The sequence below is a fragment of the Syngnathoides biaculeatus genome, chromosome 5 (genome assembly GCF_019802595.1).
Source record: "Syngnathoides biaculeatus isolate LvHL_M chromosome 5, ASM1980259v1, whole genome shotgun sequence".
NCBI classification, from domain to species: Eukaryota; Metazoa; Chordata; class Actinopteri; order Syngnathiformes; family Syngnathidae; genus Syngnathoides; species Syngnathoides biaculeatus.
Window position 1 is genome coordinate 9,915,474 of NC_084644.1, and position 17,272 is coordinate 9,932,745.

General features: G+C 42.6%; 1 protein-coding gene across 3 annotated transcripts; it reads right to left on the reverse strand.

Annotated features, from left to right (window-relative positions):
- Window positions 1-228: 228 nt before the first annotated feature.
- On the reverse strand, window positions 229-16,975 carry nagpa (N-acetylglucosamine-1-phosphodiester alpha-N-acetylglucosaminidase). 3 transcript variants are annotated; one of them, XM_061820803.1, is made up of 18 exons: window positions 16,701-16,975; window positions 14,253-14,473; window positions 11,375-11,642; window positions 9,238-9,380; window positions 9,042-9,150; window positions 7,923-8,051; window positions 7,738-7,847; window positions 7,605-7,652; window positions 6,630-6,755; window positions 5,468-5,596; window positions 5,132-5,257; window positions 4,804-4,932; window positions 4,383-4,511; window positions 3,531-3,659; window positions 3,174-3,302; window positions 2,583-2,711; window positions 2,161-2,209; window positions 229-1,034 (listed from the first exon to the last, which is right to left on the reverse strand). In XM_061820803.1, exons 2-18 carry the CDS (start codon window positions 14,461-14,463, stop codon window positions 821-823), a joined length of 2,307 nt encoding a protein of 768 aa, XP_061676787.1. In that variant the 5' UTR covers window positions 14,464-14,473; window positions 16,701-16,975; the 3' UTR covers window positions 229-820. The 3 variants fall into 3 exon arrangements, with proteins under 3 accessions (XP_061676787.1, XP_061676785.1, XP_061676786.1); XM_061820801.1 differs by lacking the exon at window positions 16,701-16,975 and adding an exon at window positions 16,358-16,608; XM_061820802.1 differs by lacking the exon at window positions 16,701-16,975 and adding an exon at window positions 16,358-16,607 and having other exon boundaries at window positions 9,238-9,377.
- Between the last annotated feature and the right edge of the window lie 297 nt (window positions 16,976-17,272).

Genomic DNA, 17,272 nt, shown 5'->3' on the forward strand with positions numbered 1-17,272 from the left:
GCTTAAATAGAATGACAAGAAAACAATTGCAACAAATATCAGAAAAGGATAAAGAATGTAAAAAGAAAATAATTTGAGGAAAAAAAAAAACTATAGAATTTAAAAGCTGCATCACTGCCCCCCAGCTAGCTTGTCTGTGAAGCCCCCCCTAACCAGCGCTCTGAGGCAGGTTTTCCATCCGGACAGTTTCCCCCTACCCCACTCAAGCCATCACAAATTGACAACAGCCAGAAAAATGAATATATTTATTTCTTCATTTGTTTAACATTGTACTGGAAATATCTAAATTTTTCCGTAATTTCTGCATGAAAAATTTCACATTCTTTCAAAAATAAGTTTGTACTGCATTTTTACAGTTGTTTCAGATGGCAGGTAGCAGCAAGTATCCCTGAGAACTACCTCAAGCTCCAAAATTTTCCTTAAAAATTACATTCATATTGAGTTGTCATATTTAAAAAAAACATTTCACAAACAGTGGTGTAGCAGGAATTAAATGAAGATGAATGATAAATAATATAATTTTTTTTGCCACCTGACAATTGCAGAAGCGAGCTGTTCTCCTGCAGTCGGTGATGAAATACCGCCAGTGACAATGTAACCGAATCTCTATGGGCGTTCACTTTAACTTATCTGGTGTCGAGGGAATGTGGTTAAATTAGTCGGCGTTGATGTCACGCAACCCATCGCGTGCCGACTTGTTGAATGAATTTGCAATGTCATTTCTTATGGGTGAAAAAAAAATGCTACAGACCTTACAGCGCCGCAGACTTTGTCAGGGTGTGAAAGCCACGGGAACAGCTTAGTGGCTTTTCTTCAAGTGTTATATTAATTCCAGAGAGGTGGAGCAATCCCGATCCCATCTCCCGGGCCCCCCTTCGTTGGAGTCTCCCCCGTCGAGGGCGGTCAGCGGCAGGTAGGTGTAGTTGGCACCTGTGCGAGTCGGCAGTGAAAACCTGCACAGTTGCATAGCCAGCGCCAGGAGGCTGAGGAGCAGCAGAACGCTCAGGATGATGGTCAGTGTCAGCCATGTTCTCCTGTGGATGGTATCATATCATATTTTGGGCGGAAAATGTAATGGGAATAAAGTTATATCAGGAAAAAAAAAAACAGTTACTGTAATTTCCGGCCTACAAGCCGCAACGTTTTTCACATGCTTTCACCCCTGCGGTTTATGCAGTGATGCGGCTAATTTGTGCATTTTTTTCTAACGGCCGCAAGGGGGCACTCGAGCGGAAAAGGTAAGAATGAGACCGGTGGAATATATGTGCTGAGGAAGTGACTTTTACCGGCCCTCTTAGCGCTGCGCTAGCGCTGTCCTAGCGTGTTTCTGCTGTGTTACAAGCGTGTCTCAGTGATATTTACCAGTAAGTTTTATTTTAACCGCCCCTGTTAGCGTTAGCGCGGAGCTAACGTTAAACTCTTTGTGTACTGACTGTCTTTGTAAATATCTCGTGTTTCAATGTGGGCACTTCCGGCTTTTACACAGCTGCGGCGTATGTATGTACCAAATGGCATTTCCTTGAAAAATGTACTCGCTGAGGGTTATAACCAGGTGCGCTCTGTAGGCCGGGAATTATGATGTGTTTCAGTTGAAAACAGGGAAAAAAAAAGGATAAGAAAATTGACAATTTTTGTCAATTTTGCCAGGATAAAACGGCAGAATATGAGTTGTGACTAAGTAGATGTTTTCTATAAAAAGGTGCAAATTGTCAAAAATAAAAGGAGACAATAAGTAAAAGAATGATGAATTTGGAAATTGAAAGTGAACAAAATGGAAAAGAGGGGAAAAAACAAAGTAGGTCAAGAATAAAAATGAGAAAAAGACAGAAAATGAGAAAATACCATAAAAGAAGAATTAGTACAGGGAAAACAACATAAAGCAAACAAAATATGAAAAACAATAAAAATGAATACATAGGAACATAAGCAAAAGGGAAGGGACAGACAGGGAAGGGGGGTATAAAGAATGTTATGGTCTTTTTTTAACAATGACATATCAAATTAAGTCATATTTGGGGAAAACAATCTGAGATGGAAAAAGATGAGACGCTGTGGTGACCCCTAACAGGACAAGTCAAAAGGAAAAGAAGATTTACAGAAAACAATCTAATTAACTAAAGTCACATTTTTATAATAAGTAAGATATATTTCTAAACTTACTCAGTCAGATGAGTTTTCGGCTCCTGCTCTTTGGTTTGTGAGCGTTCGTCTGTGACGAAAGAAGATAAAAAAGGGTTGTTGCGCAATGATGATGACGACTGAACACAAAATTCTGACACACCGAGGACGAACGCATCAATGGACAACGTGCTGCTGAACTAATGTTGAGCGTTGGTGGGAGTCGAACTTTTCTGTCGTCACTTGGAACGTGAAGCATCTTATCTTTGTGGTTCATTTCATTTCAAGGATTTTCAACTCAATATTGTCTTTGTATTGACATTCAACGCAACGGCCCGAATTCAGTGGCACTGGGGTTTGTGAGTTCGTATTGGCCTGCAGATCCCCCTTCCATCCTTGTTCACCCCCCACTTAGATTTTCTTTAAATAAAAGACAACGAGTCATTAGGGTTCATAACATGTACCTTCTTCACAGGTTTTTCCAGTGAACCCCGGAGCGCAGCTGCAGCTTCCATGGATGTGATGGCACGAGCCGCCGTTCATGCAGGAGCACGTCTGATTGCAGCCGTCGCCATAGAAACCCTCCAGACATTCTGCGACCGGGAACACAACGCGACATTTATCTGGAGCTTGGTCCCTCTGAGGAAGGTGACATATAATTGATTTTGTGATATGGAAATATTGCTCATAACAGGGCAGCATGGTGGCTCAGCTGTAGAGCGTTGGCATCACAGTTCTGAGGTCCCGGGTTCAATCCCGGACCCACCTGCGTGGAGTTTGCATGTTTTCCCCGTGCCTGCGTGGGCTTTCTCCAGGCACTCCAATTTCCTCCCACATCCCCAAAACATGCAACATTAATTGGACACTCTAAATTGCCCGTAGGTGTGATTGTGAATGCAACTGTTTGTCTCAATGTGCCCTGCGATTGGCTGGCAACCAGTTCAGGGTGTACTCCTGCCCGTTGACAGCTGGGATAGGCTCCGGCACTCCCCGCGACCCTCGTGAGGATAAGCGACTAAGAAAATGGTTGGATGGATGGTCATGACAAATGATACCTTTTTCACAAGATTCTCCAGTAAACCCCGGAGAGCAGCTGCAGCTTCCGGAGACGTGATGGCACGAGCCGCCGTTGCTGCAGGAGCACTTCTGATTGCATCCATCGCCGTAGAAATCCGGCAGACACTCTGAGACCAGAAACGCGATTTACAACATACATTAATCCTCTTTCTTTGTAATGTCTATTTGAAATTATGTCAACTCTTTCTCTTAGCTCCTCTCACTAGCATAGTCAATACATGTTAATGTCAATACAAGTCTGTCAGTTGCATCATATAACGTAAAACCTTAACCAGCTAAAGCAAGACCACAAGAGTTGTTTATTTCTTTCTTCATTGTTGGCTAGTTTCTTGTACCTTCTTCACAGGTTTTTCCAATGAACCCCGGAGTGCATCTGCAGCCTCCATGAACGTGATGGCAGGAGCCGCCGTTCATGCAGGAGCACGTCTGATTGCAGCCATTGCCATAGAAACCCGGCAGACACTCTGATATAAGAAACATAATATGCAGTTTTCTGCATGAATCCTCTTTTCAGGAAATATCTACATAAAATTGTGTCAACTGCATCATGTGATCCAAAACCCAAGCAGCTAAACTACCGTAATTTTTGGCTTATAAACCACGACTTTTTTCACACCCTTTCAACCCTGTGGCTTATGCGATGATGCGGCTAATTTGTGCAAATTTTTTTAACGGCCGCAAGGGGGCACTTGACCGGAAAAGGTAAGAGTGACACCGGTGAAGTATATGTGCCGAGGATGTAACTTTTACCGGTCCGGCCCTGTTAGCGTTGCGCAAGCGTGTTCCTACAGTGTCTCAGTGATTTTAACCAGTATGTTTTTTTTTTTAACCGGCCCTGTTAGCGCGGCGGAGCTAGCGTTAAACTCTGTGTACCATCTTTCTTTGTAAATATCTCGTGTTTCAATGTAGGCACTTGTGGCTTTTACACGGCTGCGGCGTATATATGTACCAAATGGTATTTCCTTTACAAATGTATTAGGTGAGGCTTATAGCCAGGTGCGCTCTGTAGGCCAGGAATTAGAGTAAAAATGATGACGATGATATGACGATGGGTCTATAAAAACTCAAAGGGCTGAGCTCTTCACGTTCCCACAATGATGATCCCAGCCAAAGAAATGCAAACCTGGCCCGAGCACTTCTAGTCTACAACTAATCATCATCTTGTAAATATGAATAATAACAAGTACCTTCTTCGCAGCTTATTCCAGTGAACCCCGGAGAGCAGATGCAGCCCCCGTGGATGTGATGGCAAGAGCCGCCGTTCATGCAGGAGCACGTTTGAGTGCAGCCATCGCCGTAGAAACCAGGCAAGCACTCTGAGATCGGAAACAAAATATAGTTGTACGCGCCAACCCGTGGATGTCTTCATAAGCTTGTGTCAGCTCCACCTTTGCTCCTCTTGGTCATTATGTATGTATGACCAAGAGGGGCATTATGGTATGTCCTTATGTCCAACAATTGCATCAAGTGATTTAAAAAAAAAAGATACAGCAAAACTAAACAATATGATTCATCTGTAAATTGGTCTGTTTGTGGCTCCGAGGAAGGTGACCGGCTCACACTCAATGACATCTCATTTATTTTAATCATAGAAATATGGGCAAATACCTTCCCCACAGGTTTTTCCAATGTAACCCGGTGTACAGGTACAGTTATCGTGGACGTGATGGCACGAGCCACCGTTCATGCAGGAGCACGTCTGATTGCATCCGTCGCCATAGTAACCAGACAGACATTCTGAGACCAAGAACACAGGATACATTTAATTAATGGACATCTACATACAATCAGCTTGTGTCAGCTTCTTTTCTTAGCTCCTCTCACTAGCATGATCAGTACACATCATGGTTTGCTATGAATACACGCAAAACCCAACCCGGTTAAACTAAAAATACCACATTCGATTCTTGCAATGTTACCAAATTTTTTTTTTTACCTTCACAGGTTTTCCCAATGAAGCCCGGAGCGCAGCTGCAGCCTCCGTGGACGTGATGGCACGAGCCGCCGTTCATGCAAGAGCACGAATGATTGCAGCCGTCGCCATAGAAACCCGGCAGGCACTCTGGGATCAGAAATACGATGCACTGTTTTGCAAATTAATACTTTTTGGGCGGGCGTCTGTATAGACTTGTGTCAGCCCCTTCTTTTTGGTGCTCCCGCTAATTCAATGAATACACGTCGAAGTCAGGACACAACGAGAATTCGGTCCGTCTGCGGCTCAGTGGCATCCGCAACTCATTTTAATCATGGAAATATGGGTCATAACATATACCTTCATCACAGGTTTTTCCAGTGAAACCCGGCGTGCAGCTGCAGTTATCATGGACGTGATGGCACGAGCCGCCGTTCATGCAGGAGCATGTCAGATTGCACCCATCGCCGTGGAAACCCTGCACGCATTCTGAGACCACGAGTACAACATAAGAGTTTTGAAGAGGTGTGTGAAGGTAAACGGGGTTAAGTCCATCCAGTCTCTGGGCTAATGACTTGGGAGTGCCACATGGATCTGTTCTAGCTCCAATATTGTTCCAATCTATATAAATAACCTCCCAAATTGCTGTCTGGCTGTAAATTGTCACTGTAGGCAGACAATACTGTTAATCAATGTCTCTGCTTAAACACCCAGTCTTCTTCTTTTTCTTTCGGCTTGTCCCATTACGGGTCATCTTTTTCCATCTAAGCCTATCTCGTGCATCCTCCACAGACTGAAAAAGATCCAACACAAACCTTATTTAAAAACAACACGTGGGTGACTGAATCTCATTCAGCTAACAAAATGAAGAAACCTGCTTCCATCCCTTTCTTAATTAAAATTTTGGTTCGTAACAGTACATTTCATGTGCATAACAATAATTTAATCAAACAAGTAAATGAAACAAAGTACTTGGGAATTTATCTGGACAACACTGAAAATTTCAGTCGCGTTATAACACAGTATATGTAAGAAGGTCAAAACAAACATGAAATGTCTTCATAAACAAATCTAAGTTACAAACATCAACAACCGCAAAGAAATCTGTCCTCTAACCTTATAAACAGACAATTTAGAAAATAGACAAAAAAAAGCCAATATGGTAGGATCACTGTAAAGGAACAGAAAAGCATAAACTCTTTACGCTGATGCTACTTGTAATATATGTATTTTTTTAAGCCTCTAGTGAACAAGTGATGAGATTTAGCACTCGTGCTAAAACACTTGAACCGGTGCATCTAGTTTGTTCAATGTTCTTGTGATGTCTCTATCAACTACACTAAACACGAATCCTCTTTTAAGAGATGTCTAAATTAGCTCCTGTCAAAACCCTTTCTTAGCTCCTCTCGCTCGCACAATTAATACCTGATCAAGTCTGTCAACTGAATCTTGATGCAAAAACCAAACCAACTAGAATACAAATGACGGTTGGCCTTCTGTCATGATGATAAATGCCTTGTACCTTCACAGGATTTTCCAGTGAACCCCGGAGCGCAGCTGCAGCCCCCGTGGACGTGATGGCACGAGCCGCCGTTCATACAGGAGCACGTCTGATTGCAGCCTTTGCCATAGAAACCCAGGAGGCACTCTGAGACCAGAAAGACAATATATAGTTTTCACATTATTTTATATAACGTAATTTCCAACCTATAAGCCGCGACTTTTTTTCCACACGCTTTCAACCCTGCGGCTTATGCGGTGATGTGGCTAATTTGTGCATTTTTTTTTTCTAACGGCCGCGGGAGGTACTCGAGCGGAAAACGTGTGAGACCAGTGGAACATATGTGCCGAGGAAGTGACTTTTACCAGTATGTTTTTTTAAACGGCCCTGTTAGCGCTGTGCTAGCGTGTTGCTACTGTTTTACTGCCGTGTCTCAGTGATTTTTACCAGTGTGTTTTTTTTTTAACTGGCCCTGTTAGCGCTGTGCTAGCGTGTTTCTGCTGTGTTACTACCACGTCTCAGTGATTTAGGTGTTTTTTTTTTTTTTAAACGGCTCTGTTATTGTTGTGGAACCATGTTGCTACCTTGTAGCTGCCGCGGCAGTTTTTTTTTTTTTTTAACCAGTACGTTTTTTTTTTTTTTTTTAACCAGCTCTGTTCGTGCTACCGTGTTGTTGCTATGTTAAGCCAAGATAAGGTTTTAAAACTTTGAAAACTCTGTGTACCAACTTTCTTTGTAAATATCTCAATGTGGGGTTCAATGTGGGCACTTGCGGCTTTTACACAGGTGTGGCTTATTTATGTACCAAATGATATTTCCTTTACAAATGTACCGGGTGAGCCTTATAATCCGGTGCGCTCTGTAGGCCGGAAATTACGGTAGACACTTCTGTCTTGGTATGGAAATAGAGGTGACTTCCTCTTGATAGCACAAATAATACATGTTGAAGTTCATTTGTTACAGTTTTTGTGCATTATAGAGTGTGTTTCTGAATACCTTGACTACAGTTCTTGCCTGTCCATCCGGCATCACAGAGACAACCACCTGCAGCAGACAGAGAAATCAAACACATGAGGTAGAAAATGGGCTTAGAGCTGACTGTTTATGGTTTTGGGGAGTGGACGCTTACTGGCGGCACAGACTCCGTGGGCGCCGCAGTCCGACGGATGGCAACGCTGCGGATGGACGCACAAGACGGTGGAGACTGCCCGAGCGCAGCGCCACCTTTTGTCTGTTTTGCTGTGGTGGGATTGAGAGGGCATGAAAATAGAGGTGACAGCAAGACGTCCTTATTATTTTTGAGGCGCAACCTACCATTCATCAGAAGGGTAGCTGGCCAAAGAGCCGTTGGACACAAAGGTGGAAGAACCGCCACCGTCCAGATTGATGGCGTTGATGACTCCATTATTCTTCAGGAAGACGGCCATCTCAAAAAGGCTCATTCTGTTAAAATGTGCGAAATCTTGAGGCAAGCATTCAGCAAAGGTAGGGGACTTCAATCATGACTAGGACTTTCCCCCAACTTAAATTTTATATTCATCAGACTTGAACTGCATGATTTAACAAGCCTGTTTACATTGCACATTATTTCCAAAGTGTTTTCAAACCTTACTATCTCAAGGCACAAACAGTGGTGTCTTGAGGTCTTAGTTTATATTCCGTGATCTCAAATCACCTGTCCTCCTTTGACATGTAAGAAAATGACATTAATCAAACCCAACAAAATGTTTTTAATGTGTTTTAAAATAGCACTATATACTATTGTACTTTACAGAGTAATAGCAAATTAAATGAAAGTTAAAAAAAACGAGTTAGTGCCTTATGACATAATGCTTCAATTTATTTCAATGCGTTCCTACTTGTGTACCCACTTTGCCCACCAGGGGGCCCTGTAATACAGTCATCAAGCCCCAAACTGTACAGATCTCAAAAGATGGCAAAAAAAACCCACTAGTCTAAGTAAAGCTCCTCTCTCATTTCAACATAGGCACCCAGATGTGACATCTTGTCGTGAAAACAATAATTTGCTAAAAGGTAATTTTGCGAATAGCAAACCACGAATACGTGGGTGTTCACTGTATACTGACATAAAGATCTCGCCTAAGTTACAATGGGTACTAATCAATACAGGGTCTTGCAATGAGTAGATGATTATAAAATGGTTTTATGGGAATAAAAATATTACCATTTAGCGCACATGACAACAGCGACGGTGTCATACGTCTCAAAATTAGCTACAAGTCGCCAATTGAACCATTTCTAAAGTTCCCTTTTCTTCCATTCACATCTGGCACACCCAAACAAATATAATTACAATTATAATCAGTTATTTAAATGGATATTTTTCACCTAAATCTTGGCCCCTCAGCATTATACTTGAGTAGTTGTTGAGTTTTTACAAATCAAGTAAAAAGTCTTTTTAGTTCTTCGTACCCACTTTCTCCCGTCCGTCCATCCACCTGGAGCAAGATGACCCTGCCCTCGGCATCGTGACCCAACGCCGTCCTGGCCGAGATGACCTCGGTGAAATAGCGGAAAGAGCCTGCGAAAGAACACGGCACACCTTTGGTCACAAACTCCTGTGTGTGACCACGTGGAAGAACCCGAGGACCCACGAGAACGTTCATACCGGTCTCCTGAGTCTTGTCGCACTCAGCTGTCAAACTGGACTCGATGTAAACCTCCCCATTTCTGAGCAGCCACACCACTCCGGTGATCAACTGAACAAAGGGGTTAAATTGGTCCAAAACTTCCTCTTGAGACAGATACCTGCTGACACGAAAGGCTTATTTTAATAAAAATAAGCTAAACTTACACAAAAAAATGGATAAACACACAATAGAGTACAGACCTTGTGCACCTATGTCACCAAAGTCACGTGACTGGCCATACTGCCGGTCAAGCAAAGCATTGCTCAATGCTAAGTCAGTTGGAGACGAAACGAAAATACGTCTTATAGCACAACGGCCACAGTTTTTTCCGATTTCGTTAAACATTTAGAAGGTGATAATAAACGAAGGTACGTGGAAAAATGAGACACACTTGGCATAAAGGACTCATATTTAATGCCGAAGTCAATGTTTTCGCCGATAAGAAAGTGGACCGTTAACCCGCTTCTGCTTGTCTTGGACAACTGAATCTACACTTGGATCTGGTGAGTAAATTGTCGAGATTTACACGGAAGAGTTTGAAAGCGTAGAAAAGTCTGGACGCATACACATACTTCGTTGTTAGAGCTGTTCTCAATCAAGAATAAATCCCACATAGTGGTGGAGCCCCTCAGATTTTTTCAAAACAAATACCAATATTTAAATGAATGACCCCTGGTTTTACACAAATTCGCATTCATTAACTATGATTGAAAAAAAAAAAAAGACAATGAATCGGCTCCTCCGTACACGGAAACGTGTTGCAGCCACACGTTAAACTTCGGTAAACCTCTCCGTGACAGTTTTTTTTCTTTTTAAGATGCATTGTTCTCAAATCGGTCCAATGCGTATTTAAAAAAAGAAAAAAAATGTGCCAGGGAGTCATCTCCAACGTATACGGAAGTGTGTTGCGGCCACACATTAATCTACATAAAACTCTGTGTGACCGACGGTTTATTTTCTTTTTTGAAATACGCATTGGACTCATTTGAGAACAATGCATATTTAAAAAAAAAAAACTGTCAGGGAGAGGTTTACCGAAGATTAAAGTATGGCCGCAACACGCTTCCGTGTACGTTGGAGACATCTCCATGTCATATTTTTTTTCATATGCATTCTTCTCAAATGAGCCAATTTGGCATTATAAATACTTCTTGGTAATTTGAGATTGAGAAGAATAATTCCTACCTGAAGTGAAGTGATCGCTACACAGTCGCGCGTATTTGGTTGTGCACCGTCCATCACGTTTAATTGCCGAAATCCAGTGATCTTTTCTGGTCTTTTCAGCTGGTATTCCATAGAATGATCTCTTTGAATATCTGTCTCATCTGTTGCAACAACCAACAGTACAACAAGTCTCGGGCATTGTGTGTATTCTGTTCCGGTTCTTTATGCCCTACACTGTCGAGCAGCTCTTTTGGACAAGGCAATCTGGCGCCGTGAAAATGCTGACCTCACCTGCACGAGCTCTATACAGGTATACATATTACAATCCTTTTAACAAGCTAGTGTTACAAAAATACTGTATATAGGTATACCTCAAAGATAATTTCTTCCTCCACGTACCCGTCAAAGATGAATGTAATTGTTTTTTAAAATACTAATTATCTGTGCTGTTACAATTCCTCAGTTAGACCCTTCCACAACCCCACCCTGTGAACAGTGTACGAATATAATGTTTGTTGAAAACTCTTATTTCCCAACACCCTCCCGGTGACATAATATTTTTAAATGCCGCCCTCGAGTGAATTATTTCTTGCTTTGTGTAGGATTACTGCAGTTATAAATGCGAGCTCTACAAATGTCACTGCCTGTGACGTTTAAAAAAAAAAAAAAAAAAAAAAAATGCAGCTGTGCATTGCATAAACTCCACCATGTGAACAATCCAGATTGTTTTTTGCAGTATTTACAATGGCGGCATGTTGCTTTTGTAAACCTTGGCCAAATATCCACAAAATAACTGTTTGATCAATAAAAATACAAACAAACAAAACACCCTAAAACACAGATTTTTATAATGGTAAAGCCAAACAGCTTCATAAAAATCATGCATGTTGCACAATTGACATGGCGCCCTTCAAACTCTGCGGATGCAAGTGCAGAAATAATCCGTCTTACCCGGTCACCAAGGTCCCATCTCTCCTGATGCCAAACTGGGCGTTTTGCACGCCGCCACTGTCCTGCACCATCCTGCCGTCGCTCACCAAGTTCCCCAGGCACTGGCCAGTGTGGGTGTTGAAATAGCCGGCGTTCTGGGCGTACAGACAGCCGGCGGCCTTGGATGTCTCTTCCACTGTGGCCAAGCGGGAATTGCCGCAGCCTCCTGGGCGGCCGGGCTCCAGTACTGACAGGGTTCTCAGCGGGTCGTGGACCACCGTAAAGTGACCTGAAGCCAACCAAAGAGAATGAACGCCAGGCTAGGCCAACCGAAACTAACCGAAAGTCAAAAAGGTGCCTTCGTGCCATATTTTGCCATCTGTAGGCAATTTTAAAAACACCTTTCAGTAGGGGCCAAAATTATTGGCAGATTTTGCTATTAGCGGCAGGGCTAGGTCACTACCCCCTCTGAATAGTGTGATGAATACGTTTAGGCCTGCAAGGATTGGGTACTTGGGTATTTCAAGTACCTCGACTAAAAATACTAATAATAATTCCCGTAATTTATGGACTATAAGGCGCGTCTTTTGTCACACGCTTTAAACCCTGCGTCTTATACAATGATGCAGATAATTTGTCTATTTTTTTTGAAGGGCTGCCAGGGGCGCACTAGCAGAAAAGCTACGAGTGAGAGAGGTGGAATATATGTGTCGAGAAAAACACAAGGTTAATGTAACTTCGCGCTTTGTACATGAATAAAATTTGCATGCACAGACCCTCATCATAGAAAATAGAAGAAATGCATATGACGAGGCTTTCAAGTTAAAAGCAATCGTGCTGGCCGATAAATAAGGAAACAACTGCTGCACGTAAACTTGGCATAAATGAATCGATGGTGAGACGTTGGAAACGGCAGCGGGAAGAACTGGACCAATGTAAAAAGACGGAAAAAAAAGCTTTCAGAGGTCATAAAAGCAGGTAGCCCTAAACCGCGTTGTTGCTGTGTTACTGCCACGTATCAGCCACTGCTTGGAAAGAAAAGTGTGAACAGGTTGGACAGGATTAGAAATTAGCTCATTAGAGTGACAGCCAAATTTGGATGTTTTGGAGACAAGGTTAAAAAGAGCAGACTTGGATGGTTTGGACCTGTTCAGAGGCGAGAGACGGAGTATATTGGTAGAAGGGTGCTGAGGATGGAGCTGCCAGGCAAAGGAGCGAGAGGAAGACCAAAGAAAATGTTGATGGATGTGGTGAGGGAGGACACGAAGACTGTGGGTGAGAGAGAGGAATTGCACGAGATAGACTTAGATAGAAGAAGATGACACGCTGTGGCGACCCCTAACAGGTAGAAAGAAAAAGAAGATGTTATTGAAACTTTGAAAACGCTTTCTGTGTACCATCTTTCTTTGTAAATATTTCATGTTTCAATGTGGGCACAGTCTTATAAACAGGTGCGGCTTATGTGTGCACAAAACGGTTTATTCTTTAAAAATGTACTGACTGAGGCTTATAATCAGGTGTGGCTTACAGTCCAGAAATTATAGTAATTACAAAAATAAAATGAAATCTCTTAATCCTTTCAGCCTCCGAAAACAGTTTATTGAATCGTGATCTCAACTGAAAAACAGGTTTTACCTCTTCAAATCCAAATTCAAGACACACCTATTCCAGACTGCCTACTCACTTTAACATTTCCCATTTCATTTGCCACTTTAATTGATGTTTTTTGTTATTTTTTTTCATTATATTGCTCACTTTCTTTTAACTATGATGACTTTGAGTCAATTTAGACCACTTGGTCCGGCTTTTAAAATTTGCTACAATTATCTGACAGCTAAAGTTAGTCTACTAATATTGACCAGCACAGATTTGGAATATGGCCACACAGTAGCCGACCGGTTAGGACATGCTAAGCGGGTCATCTACATCCATCCATCCATCCATTTTCTTTGCCGCTTATCCTCACGAGGGTCGCAAGGAGTGCTGGAGGTTATCCCAGCTGTCAATGGGCACACACACTCACAATCACAATCACACCTAGGGGCAATTTAGAGAGTCCAATTAATGTGGCAGGTTTTTGGAATGTGGGAGGAAACCGGAGTGCCCGGAAGAAACCCACCCAGGAACGGAGAGAACATGCAAATTCTACACAGGCACGTCCTGGATTGAACCCGGGACCTCAGAACTGTAAGGCCAACGCTTTACCAGCTGAGCCACCGTGCCACCCCGGTCATCTGCAGTGCTTGCATTATTACATTTTTAGAAGGCATGACGTTAAATGAACAAGTCAACATTCCACTCTGATTAAAGGATTTTTTAAAATAAATAGGTCAATATTATACTGTGATTAAAGGACTTTTTTTTTTTTTTACAATTCAATATGCTGGTGCCTATCCAAGTTTACTTCGGGCAGGAGGCGTGGCACACCCTGAACTGGATGCCAGCCAATCACAAGTGCACATGGGGACAACCAAACAGTTGCACTCACAAGTACACCTCAGGGCATACAAAAGATGAATTTATTGTTTTGTGAATAATGCTGAAGATTTAAAAAAAAAAAAAAAAAAAAAAATCAACTTTCTAAATCGCAAACAATATTTGTCTAAAATAAGCACACACACGTAGAAAAAAAACCTCTTGTATATTTAAGAGTATTTTCTCATAACATTCATCCTCACCCAGAATGATGAATAGGTCATTTAAATTGGGCTCACATCTTTATGTTTATCGGCTTCCCAGGGAGGAGGACGAGCTAAGTGTGGCTAAAGGGTTAGCCACACTAAAAGTTTAGCCATTCTCCAACTCCACACAGCTTGCGGCTCGGGGATTTTTACACTGCTTAACCGCATTTGCTAAAAGGTTTCATGACCCATTGCCAACCCTGTGGTTGAATACTTGCCCGTCACGACACGTTCAGGAAGTTTGTATATGAGCAGCTTGGCCTCGGCCGCCGGCGGATTGCTTCGGTTGCTGGCGGGAAAGATCTCGTGCGTGCGGTTGCCGTGCACACTGGGCTGACAGTCCCGGACCTGGCGGTGCGAGTGAGGAGTGCTTGGGTCATCCGTGTAAGGCAGCAGGATGTCCATGTAGGTCACCAAAACGTTTTCCATCGTCGACACCCTTAAGAGGGAACGTAACGTAAGGGACAGAAAAGTGGGAAGAATTGTTCAGAGAAAATCAACATCATATACTTTTTTTTAACATACATTATTTTTTCTTAAAAATAATATCTATTCAAAGACCCTCGTGAGGATAAGCGGCACAGAAAATGGATGGATGGACGGATGGATGTGTAAAAGCATAGGACACATGTGTTAGGACAAATGCATATTATGTGGATATGGTACAGTACAGGCTTATACTAATTATGTATACAATATTCAATATGTCTGTCATAAGGCGGCATGGTGGTTCAGCTGGAAAAAGTTGGCCTCACAGTTCTGAGGTCCCGGGTTCAATCCCGGACCTGCCTCTGTGGAGTTTGCATGTTCCCCCCGTGCCTGCGTGGGTTTTCTCCGGGCACTCCAGTTTCTTCCCACTTCCCAAAAACACGCGACATTGATTGGACACTCTAAAATTGTCCGTAGGTGTGATTGGGAGTGTGGCTGTTTGTCTCCATGTCCCTGCGATTGGCTGGCAACCAGTTCGGGGTGTACCCCACCTCCTCCCCGTTGAGAGCTGGGATAGGCTCCAGCACTCCAGTGATGCTTGTGAGGATAAGCAGCAAAGAAAATAGATGGATGGATGTCTGTCATGAGTTTTGGTGCAAAGGTATTCGGAATATAGAACAGATAAAAAAATGCTGAGAATATGGTACATTCAAGGCTTACATTAATTACTTACACATCATGATATAAAAAAAAAAAAAAAACGACAATTGACAATCCAGGACTGTTTTTGGAATAAATCATCATTCCCCCCCCCCCCAAAAAAAAGACTGACACTTCACCCCACGGTGAGAAGAAAATCACGCACTGCTGCTTAGCAAGCTTCAAGTCCGCCCGGCCGGCTTGCATCACGACAGTCCCTCACCGTTTGGCACTTCAGACGCCGACAATGACACAAATGAGTCGGAGTCAACAAATGAATGATGAGGGTGGGAACACAGGGAGCAGCCATCCACCTGGAGCACCGCCATGTACTGTAGTTAAGTGAAAAAAAACTATCCATCCGTCCATCCATGCATTTTCTTAGCTGCTTATCCTCACAAGGGTCGCAGGAGTGCTGGAGCCTACCCCAGCCGTAAACGGGGAGGAGGCGGGATTCACGCTGAACTGGTTGGCAGCCAATCGCAAGGCACATGGGGACAGAGAACAGTCGCACTCACAATCGCACCTCGGGGTAATTTAGTATCCAATTAATGTTGCATGTTTTTGGGATGTGGGAGGAAACCGGAGGGCCCGGAGAAAACCCACACAGGCACGGGGAGTACATGCAAACTCCACACAGGCAGGCCCAGGAATAGGATTGAACCCGGGACCACAGAACTGTGAGGCCAACGCTTTACAGTTGCTCCACTGTGCCGCCTGAAAAGTGGTGTTGTGCATTTAAAATCTGGAGGGACAAATTTTAAAGGACAATAAAGCTGATTCTAATTCGAAGTTTCTTGCAATTAAATTTACATCGCATATTCGAAGTATAAAATATAGTCATTCAATATATAAATAACCTACATTAGAGGCGTATAATTTGTGCTACATTAGCGATACATACATTAAATATGTAAATATGTTTCTTTTAAAAGCAAATACGGTAATAGGTATTGAAAATGTAAAAAAACCACAACACAAAATTAGCTCCAGTGGAGTCAAAAATGTCGACCACGTTAAATGGTTGTGAAATGTGGAAGTAGGCGAGCCATAGTCGAGTAAAAAAGTTTTCTAGAGGACAAAATAACTCAAAGTTGTATATAATTGTTGGCAGAGTATTTTGAGGAAGGACCAAAAAAAAAAAAGTTTATGCAGGCTAACTAACGAGTATCTCAGTCAAACTCAACGGACTTACCCGTCAGCGGGAGTCTGGCTCGTCCACAGCCGACCACATAGACACAAAATAAGCCACGACAGCACCACATCTACCCGTATGGTTGCCATGAAAGGCACTCCTGTCCTCGACTATAACGTCAAGTTACTTTTCGATCTCTTGTCACACTGCATCGTCTCTTGTACATTCTTTTTTTTGTTGTTGTTTTCGCACAGATGCAGTTAAAGTAAACTCAGTAAGGTTTCCGGTCATGCTTTCCAAACTAAAAGTCACGTTGTTTCCGTGAACAGAGTTACGAAAATAAAAGCATAGGTCCTTACTGTACCGTGATGCAAAAAACGTAATCATACAAATAATGCTTTACCAGGTGAGTTATAGGATTCCTTAGCAACGGTGGCTTGCGTTTCGTTTTTGTTGTTGTCTTTCATCTTTTGTTGTTGTGTTTTATGAATTTATGAAGAGGAAATTGTTGAACGCAGCGTCTTGCAGTGGAGCCTGTGTAATAACTCTCGGTGTACTTCTTTAATTTAGTTTTAACCAAATAGATTTATTTTCAGACGGGAAAAAGACGACCACGCTCACGTTCTACTTCCCTTCACACACACACACACACACACACACACACACACACACACACACACACACCACACACACACACACACACACACACACACACACACACACACGCACACGCACACGCTAACTCAACCGGAACCGGAACATGAAAGATGCACAGTATAAATACTTTTTTCCTCCAAGGTAATACTTCCCTCTGGTGGACACATTGAGTAAGAGCGCACATACTGTTTTGATAATACAGTACAGTACCGAAATAAATTGTGCAACAGAAGCCTCCAGATTCCATTTACATGTGATTTAATACCTGGAAGTATGCATTAGGTACACAGCCTGAAACCTCACACAGTTCCACTACAA